The following is a 9424-nucleotide window of genomic DNA, read 5'->3' as shown; positions in this document are numbered from 1 at the left end:
TCCCACTGGTGCTGAAATTTAGGTTCTTAGGCAACTACCATTTCAAGCAAAGCCAGGGGCAAGCACAGTGTGTGCAGCAAAGGGTAGGTGCAATGGCGAAGATACAGCTTGTTAAGGTTTCCTTAAGCTTTTCTTTTCCATACTTGAGCTTCTACAAGGTGACAGAGCCAAAGGTTATGTCCACTGGGGGCAGCCACGATGTCTGATAGTTAATTTGCTACCCAGTATGCACCACGTAAAGACTACCACACTAGCTTGTCATGATTCCTGAAAATTGAATGGGAATGGCTTTCTGTCATTGTTATTAGAGTCCTAGTAGAAATTTTCCATGACTTAATGTGGTGCAGGGTAGAGAATATTGAATTAGGAGTCAGAAGGCCTGTATTCCAGCCCCAATTCAGTGTGTGGTCAGTCAGTGTGTGGCCTTAGGCAAATCCTTTTCTATTTCCAGGCCTCAGTTTTCCCATCTGTAAAATAAGGGCATTGAACTAGATTAACAGTTAAGATTCCTTCCAGCTCTAGAGTTTTATGACTTTTTATGTCCATTATTAAGGCCTGAGCCATGCAGTCTCAGGGCAGTTAGCTTCTAAGAGAGAACAGACCTCTGTAATATCCTTTGCTTTATTCACTTAGCTATAAAGCACGTCTGCCTTTGGCACTTGGGTCAGACATACAAAGTTATGAGCATCCTGATTTACTACCCTACTCAGCATGCTAGTGGAATTTGTCAGTACTGTAAGTTGATTATTGGAAAAGGGAGTAAAATTTCAACGAATTAAACTTGGAAATGTAAAATAAATTTGATTCATATGCTCACAAACTGGTGAGTGTGGTTATGAGTGCACACACACTATTGCTAGTGATTAGTTCATTACAGTAATCCATTTCCCTTAATAAAAATTAGTAAGTAGTATAACATAGCAAAGTTTTGCGTTAAAATAAACACCTATGGAAAAACAGCACTTTTTGACATGTTTGTTAGAGAGAGAAAGAGGGGCAGGTAGAAAGAGACAAAGATAGAGCAACAAAGTAGAAATAAAGGCAGAGAAAGGATTCATCGAGAGAGAGGGAGGGAAGGAGAAAGAAAGAAAAGAGAGGAAGAATAAAAGTTGAGCAGCTGAGAATGAAGTGTGAAGGAATATAGAACAGAGTAACGGAAGAAGAGGACAAAATGAGAAAGAGAGAAGACTAAAGAAGAGAAGGGTAGTAAACAGGGAGGAAGCGTCAGATTCCCTGGAATATTGAACGCTGTTCCACATGGACCTGTGAAAACCATCTAAAAAGAAAGTTTCCAAAGGCACAGTGGAAAGCAGAGTGACGTTCAGAGCCTGCATCGAGAGGCATGACATTGGGGAGCCCCTAAACCTCCACGTTGCTGGCTCTGTCAGTCCTCAGTGTCCAACTCTCATGCTTATAGATCACCTGAATTTGCCATGACAGCCATAAGGGCTGAGATGGCAGGGTGCAAAAAGGCTGAAGAGAAGAGGGATAGATACTGTGAGAAAGAACAAGGCATCCTGCACCAGGATGTACTTGACCATTCCCCTGACACTGCAGGAACAAAACTGGTGAAGCCCTAACTTTGGCTGCTTTACTCCTTCTCCCCTTCTTCAAAGATGAGGTGAATGCTTTACTGATGGGGGCAAGAAGGAGAAAGCTCTGGATACATTTTGTGGGAAGGTCATACAGACTTCTCCTGGGCCTTAGAGAAGGGTGCACTACCAGAAGAGATTTTTCTGCACACAGTGTTGGTATGACTTTTACAGCGGCAGCCTGGTCGCCTGAGGCTGTCATAGCCCTGTTGGCACAGATGGAGGCATCCACGGGTAGGCAGGTAGCAGCACAGGCAGGGTAAAAAGAGGGAGATGAGGCTCATGGCTGCCCAGCGGACGAAGCAAGAGCCAGGCCCACAGGAGCAGGGCTCATCGGCGCAGTTGTCTTCATCATCAGTGGAACAGTGGTAGAAGAGGCCCTTAACACAGCAGAGACAAGTGCCATAATCGAGGAGGCTCTCAGCAGAGCAAAGGCAACGCTGGTTGCACAGCCAGCAGGAAGGGAGAGTGCGAGCTGCCGTGCAGAGGACACATTTGCAGCGCCCACATTCCTCGCAGATGAAAAGGTGCTCACTGGAATGCACTGCAGATTGCTCAGCTTCTCCCTTCAGAGCACCATCAGCCTTTGGGTGGGCTCCTGTTCCAGGCTGGGTTCGGATGATGGACTGGCCTGAGGGTGAGGGCGTAATGCTGGCCAAGAGCCTTTGATCAGAGGCAGTGGTGCTATGGGACATTGAGCTGGCAATGCTAGATTGGCTCAGGTGCTGAGGCAAAGGCTGCAGTTGATGGCACTGGCTGAGACTGCGGGGGAGAGCAGTAGGCATTGTAGCCAGGGACCAATCAGATTTGTGGGTTTGCACGATAAGGGAGGGGCTGGAGAGGGCCTGTTTACAGGGGACAGGAGGACGGTCCACATAATCATTGCTAGCATGAGTAGAGCGCAGCTGTTCAATAGGCAGAATTTGTTGGAAATCGTCTGTCACTGTGGCATCCATTTTGCGTTGATTCTTGAGTTCTGAGTGGTTTTGGGTCAGGGTGGCACTTGCGGTGATAAACAGCCCTCGTAGTTACATGGACCTTAGGGCACATCAGAAAATCCTAGGAGAGAGGGACCAGAAGCAGTAAATGAGAACACACAGGCACCAGTATTTTGCAGGGAACCAACAAAACTCAGGCCCTATCACCACCACTACCTTAAATCACTTTAGTCTTCAAGTTATTCCTTTATTCTGTAATTGACCTTACCTACTTCTTTACAGGCAAGTCTGGTCATCTCATCCAGACAATAAAGCATATAGGGAGCAAAGATCAGATTGTTGATTCCTTTTGTATTCCATCATATGACTAGGGCCACAGCAGCAGTTACTCATTCCAATATTTGCTAACAAAGAAATCTAGGCCTTGAGCATCAAAATTCTAATAAAAATAAAATGGAACCTCATTTCAGATGCAAAGGCCACTTCTTAAAGCAATGGTGATATGAAGGAGAAAGCCTCAAAAGTCTTCCATGAGAAGTTGTATATATATATATATTCAATCAAAATTTTCCTTTTACTGGAATTTACAAGCAGAAATAAACAGATGAGAAAGGACATTGTTGATTCAATGAATATGGGCAAGCAAGCAAGTTGCAATAATACCACAGAAATGGCAGAGACACAGAAGGCAGAAATTAGGCTAACTGTAGAATAGTAGAAAAAAGGCTTCCCCAAACTGTAAGAAATTCAAGGCTAATCATCTTGCAGTTCTCACCTTATAGGCTGCTTCAACTTACTGAGCAGGTAATTCTTTCTGAAGTGCAGCACGGCTCCAGAATCAAACTTTTGTATATGTAGGAGTAACACTGAGGATGAGGGAACCACAGAAGATGAGCCCTGAATTATTTCAAATAGCAGCTGTAATTGTACTTATTACACCGTAAATCAAGTCTATATTGATGAGATTTAGTAGGCAGAATCTGCTTGGACTTCTTTTCTCTATCTTTCCCTTACACAATAAACTGGCTTCCTTAAAGAGCAGCAATGTTTTTATACCGAACTTAGGCTAAGTTGAATATCTAGAAAACATGTACTTGTGTCTCCATTGTACCACAATCAGGAAGAGTTGGTTGCTCATTCTCTGAGGGATCTAATCAAGCCTAGTACCGATAATGGTGACCATGAGGAAAATATTGTATGAAATGCAGGTTACTGTATTGGTCCACCTGGAAGACTGAAGAGCTAAAAAAGATGCATACAAGGAAACCTAAACAAAAATCTAAGAGTTGTCCTGGGGCATTAGGACCCAGGAAATCCTAACATGAATGAAGTATATATTTGAAATCCATTAGATTTCAGGCCTCCTCAAAATAGATTGATTACTCACATGACTGTTTGGGATGAAAAGCTTGAATGAGTAATAGAAGTGAACAAGTGAAAGAGGATGGTGCTTGATTAGGCTTCCATAAGTAAGCCTAATCACTAAACACAACATTAAAATGTGCCCAAAGCTCAGTAACAAGAAAAAAGAGATGTAGTTCATAAAGGATTCAGTGGCTAATAATATGATCAGACTCATTGCCTTTTGAGGCCATATCCCCATGCAAACTTGTTTAGTTTAATTTAAATCTGTTCATTTTTTGAAAAGAGGATTAATTTGGTTAAAAATAACTCTCTAGGCACATCACATAAAAGATCCAGTCTGCCTATAATTTTACTATTTAGCTAGTTGTTTTGGTGTTATTTCATGCAGCAGAACAGAATACAGATAAACACTATGGCGTTTTTAAGACTGAAATGTGTAACCTTTGTCAAATAACTTTCTTTCAGTCTCTATATAATTCTACTATCTGCATAATTCTACTATCTGTATAATTATAGGGGTGGACTAGGTGATTTTGAAGGACTCTTCCCTATTGTGGTCTGTAATTATATAACTACACAATTTGACAAAATAATTCTCTTCATCCACACCTTCTACATCTTCAATCTTTGAGGGTAAACTGGGCAGCTTGCCCTTGTCTACTTGGGCATTCAAAAGCAAAATGTTTGTCTCTTTTATTTACATGGACTCACAGTCCCCTGAAGTCTCACATCTCTACCTTTGCTATATCTTTATTAAGACTCATAGTCTCAGCATTAGAAAGGAACAGGTAGTTTCCATTTGAACACTCAAATAAATAAGGACACATTGTTCAGCTGGCTTGCATGGTATGTGGATGTAGGAACTTTGGACTGGGAATAGTCTTTTGACAAATGTATAACAAATAAATTTATTCCCCATTGATCAGATAAAGACTGTGTGAGGCCCTTTAAGTCCTTTACACTTGTAAGAACAGTAACATACATGCTGGATGCACTTGAGACTCACTGACTTCCCAAAGGAAACTGGATTCAAACATAAGGAAATTCCCCAAGGATCAATGACTCAAAGGAAGGCATACAAGATCTTAACATTACAGTAGATAATCATATGGGATTACAAGGATGTCACTAGATATCTCAGGGACTTGCCCAGGAGGTCAAAAGCTAAGCTTGGAGGAATCTAGGTCATTATAGAAATGACTCAGAATCATAAGGGGATCCTGTCTTGGCAGCAGGAAGGTATATGGTGTTTAGGTTGAGAAGGTATATTTGGATATTGCAAGACTGAGGAGTTGAGAGGCTTGATTGGATGACTGAAGGAAGCTTTGGGCATCGGTCTGGGATGATGAAGTACTATTGTCTTGCTTACAGGTTAGGGAATTGACAGGATGAACTCAGAAGTGGTAAAATCTTTTTAGAATGGACTGTGTAAGATGTGCAATGCGGTGGGCAGTAGGACCAGGGTAAAATCAGGGTATTGAATAGGATAAAACAAGATTGAATTACAATAAATTGTTTGCCATTCCGGATGTGCTGAATCTGATCTGGCTAACACGATGAAATGAAATAGATACTGTAGGGAAGGTAAGAGGGAAAAAAAGTTGAGGAACCAGTAGACAAGAGATTGCTACAGCACATAGATTAGATGAAAAACTACTACTGCATTCACGTTTATGATTCAGAAATCCACTCATTAAAGGGCCATTCTTTGTAAGCAGCAACAATTAAGAAAATGACTGTGCTGGTGGTTGTCTATATTTCATTAAGTGAGAGAGAACATATATATCACATATTATTAAATAGGAGCCAAGGTGATTACAAGTCTTGGCTGCACATTGATGGGATCTAGTGATTTGTGTCACGTAGTGCCTCTGCAGTAATGAATGATGCATTGTAAACCCACTCCCATCTCAGTCTCTCTGGCCAGGTGCTCACAGCCTTCTCAACAGTTTTTCTGTAGCCCTGAAATTTGCTATGTTCAACCTAAACAGAAATTTCTTTTCTTATGCCAACTGAGAGACTAGAAAGCTAAATCCTTTCAAGAAATGCTATTTGTTCATGAACGAAAAATGCATTTTGTCCCTGGAACTTAAGATCTGCCTTGCTGAGACTAAAGTTGAAAACTTTCCTATCTAAAGCCCTTCTAGGCTAACACCTTAAGACAATTCTAATTTTTATGATAAATCCTTTCTGATACAGTATGACTCAATCTCGATTCCAAACAAGAGTGGAGAACCTGGGTTCAATGCTGTTTTGTACCTTACTGTGTAACAGCTCTGGGGTGTGTTGCTTTTTTCTGTGCTCTGCTGTTATATACACTCGTTCTCAGAATAACTGAAAGCAAACATAGTGGGGATTTCTGCTATGGCTTTATGTGTTTTCTTAGTTCTACTGTTCCAAAGTCTGCTCTCTAAAAATCCCTCTCTGTGCAAAAGCATTTGCATCTCTATCAAAGCACTCCCCCCTTACAAATGCCAAGTTGTATATAGTTTACATTACTAACCTCTCAGCCACTGACTGGGCCTCCCTCCTACCGCATACATCTTGCTGGAGCTGCCAGGTTCTCACCACATTTAACTCTTAACTTGTCACTTTGCTACTCTAGTCCTATTCATTACCTTCATAGTTTCGTTAAGATTCACAGCAGTTTATTTCAAACCAGGGACTCTTGCAGTTTGAAGACCTTGCATTTTTAAAGATATGTGTTTTACTGATAAGCAATACAATGAAAATTTGTAATATCAAATGAATTCACATACTTCAAATCATGAAGAAAAAGACGCTAGTTGTTCATCTAAGAAGTAGGAATGTCTTTAAACCCCACATGCTTTTAAAACAGACAGGAAACTTAAGTTCCGTATGACTGTGGGCAACTGACTTCTGTTCCAGGCCTGTTTCTTCATCTGTAAAATGAGGGAGGTATGAAAGGTTTTTAAAGCCCCTTCCCATCCTTATGCTCTACATTTTTTATGCTGGGCTTGTTTGTTGTGTTCCTCTTTCTCAAAAGTATTTCATGAAGAATTAGTCTCCTTTCCTTTAGGTTCTTTACTTCCTCAACTTCTCAACTCTGAAACCAAGTCAGTCAGATCACTATCTAGACTGTTTCTCAGCTAGAGAGACCTAAAAACAGAACACACAAAAAAAGCCAAAAGGTACAGAATGTTACAATAACCTCTTAGTAAATGTTTATTTAGACATATAGGAACAAAATTAATACTTTCTTGGAGATAAAAAGCTAGCCTGTGCCTTATTTGTATGTATATATGCAGCTGACTTGCTGGGAACATGATTTAACACCTGGTATCTCCAAATTCATGTGATAGTACATTATGTTTCAGTGAGGCTTTAACGAACCCAAAATAGCAACAATAGTTCGCATTTCAAAATAGATATTCTGTTTAAGAGTTCAAAGTCTGTTTTCTGTTCATCCAACATGGTTTGCAGCATACAGATGTGAATGATAATTATAATTAGACGAATGAAAGGAAGTGTAAACCACTGCCCTAGGTCTTACCAAATATTCATTGGCTAACTAGCCATGCTCACAGGTTCTCGCTTTTGACAAAATTTCCATATGCCACACAGAGACATGTGCACACACACCCAGGCATGGATCCAGAGATTTCTAAATCATTGCTCTGACTCAATGTAAGTAAGGGGTTATGTCGTGTCAGCTTGCGCCATTTCTACCCAGGGCAAGGTGATGTGATGAAATCTGAACGATGCACAGCCCAGACTTGTGAGCCAATAGCAGACTAGCCTTACGCTGACAGGATGCCCGCTGGGCAGCCAGACTGGCCTCAGCACGGGCTCTCCCTACGTTCTCAGCTTGGGTGGTTCGGCTGCGCTAAACAGGGCTTAGGCAAGCACCAAAATGCATTTAAAGGTCAACAGGCTAGAAATTAAATTGATATTTGGCTACAAAAGAATTATTTTGAAGTTCTCCTTTGATTTAGAAATTTCCAATATGGATAGTTTTCTGCAAGAGCTGATTCATGTAAATCTCAGTTAAACGGTTTTCTTTTTATTTTATCCATGCGCTTGCGCTTGTGCGCGTGCACAGACGGGCGCGCGCGCACACACACACATAGGCACAGACACGCACACGCGCAGACACACACACGCACACACGATAGCTGGAATGAATGGCAATCTGTGCATTTCATAGAAAGAATTCTGGAGTCTTTAAGAGCTAATCTCTAAACTTACCTTGAGGAAAGGGTTTATCCATGCTGAGAAAAGCAGAAGAACTAATGTCCCATGTGGCCCAAAGGACCTCTTTTTCTCCTGAGTCTTTAGGTTCCTCCACCTCTCTTCGGAAAGTCTGAATGAAAACTCCTTCACTGGCAGTGGAGCCAGAAACAGAGATAGTTCTGTCTCGATCTTTCTGACACAGCGGAGAAAAGGAAAAGAAGGAAAAAAAAGCAGTTCTGGCGGGGAGGAGAGTCAGAATTGTAGTGGCAGATACTTTGTATAGATTGTACATGCAGATCTAAATCTCGGTGCACGTATTCCCCAAAGAAAGCTCAGCAGGGTAAGTTGTTCACCTCCTCCTCTTCTTTCTCCTCCTCCTTCTCCTATTTCTCCTCCCCCTCCTCCTCCGCCTCTTTCTCCTCCCCCTTCTCCTCCTCCTTCTTTTTCCCCTCCTCCAGCGTTTTCCTTCCCCTTCTCTTCCCCTCCCCCTTCCCTCCTCCCTTTTCTCCTTCTTTACCTCCTCCCACTCCTCTTACGCCTCCGCCTCTGTCTCCTCCAATGTGTCAGATGAACTGAAGCAGCAGAAACTGATGTTGTAGACACAGGGTATCTCAACAGAGCAATAGATACCGCTAGTGGGTGATTATTTATATAGCTCAGGGTGTGTTGGTACATAATCTGCAGGGGGGTGGGGATGGGGATGAGATTGCAGTGTGTTCACCTCAGTTAGCCAGCTGTTTTGTGAACGTAGATGTTTTTCTAGAGGTCTTGTGAATGGGTTATGGGGGAGAATGGGAGGAAAGGCATTTATTGCTTCTTCTTATAATTTCTCTCTCTCTCCTCCTCTCGCTTGCTTTCCCGGAGCTATAGCTCTTAATGCTTGGCTAAGTGGCGTCATTCCGTTGAAATTGAATCGACCCATTAGAACTCCCCATAGGAATCTCTGTATCCGGTCCCTGGGTAATGACTGAAACAGAATTTAAAGGGGAGTGGGGGTGGGGTGGAGAGTAACAATTTTAAGGAGGCCTCATTTAAATATCTCTGCCAATCGCAGTCCTACCAAACCACTCAGCCCTTGCTGAGTGATTGCAGCTTCAATCAGATAAAGAGACAGAGCTTCTCCTTTGTTTAAGGGCTTCTCCCACCTCTTTTCCACATTCATTCCCATTTTTTCAGCACTAATAATGATTATTCATCCATCATCCATTGGGGAACCATTACTTTCCTTTTCCGCGTTTAGTATGTTACATATTCAACAAATATTCTTTGAGTGCCTTCTTTTGTGCTAGGTTTTGTGGATTCAGTAAGAAAGACAAAACCTCTGCCTTCATGGAG

General features: G+C 41.9%; 1 protein-coding gene across 2 annotated transcripts; it reads right to left on the bottom strand.

Annotated features, from left to right (window-relative positions):
* Positions 1-1364: 1364 nt before the first annotated feature.
* Positions 1365-8507, bottom strand: SPRY3 (sprouty RTK signaling antagonist 3). 2 transcript variants are annotated; one of them, XM_006218866.4, is made up of 2 exons: positions 8105-8507; positions 1365-2651 (listed from the first exon to the last, which is right to left on the bottom strand). In XM_006218866.4, exon 2 carries the CDS (start codon positions 2546-2548, stop codon positions 1682-1684), a length of 867 nt encoding a protein of 288 aa, XP_006218928.1. In that variant the 5' UTR covers positions 2549-2651; positions 8105-8507; the 3' UTR covers positions 1365-1681. The 2 variants fall into 2 exon arrangements, with proteins under 2 accessions (XP_006218928.1, XP_072812223.1); XM_072956122.1 differs by lacking the exon at positions 8105-8507 and adding an exon at positions 6655-6703.
* Between the last annotated feature and the right edge of the window lie 917 nt (positions 8508-9424).

Source organism: Vicugna pacos, chromosome X, assembly GCF_048564905.1.
Source record: "Vicugna pacos chromosome X, VicPac4, whole genome shotgun sequence".
NCBI classification, from domain to species: domain Eukaryota; kingdom Metazoa; phylum Chordata; class Mammalia; order Artiodactyla; family Camelidae; genus Vicugna; species Vicugna pacos.
Note: the sequence above shows the minus strand (reverse complement) of the source record. Positions and strands in the feature narration are given on the sequence as shown.

Coding starts and splice junctions, on each gene's coding strand:
- SPRY3 (XM_006218866.4), bottom strand. CDS start 2,548: ATGGATGCCACAGTGACAGACGATTTCCAACAAATTCTGCCTATTGAA.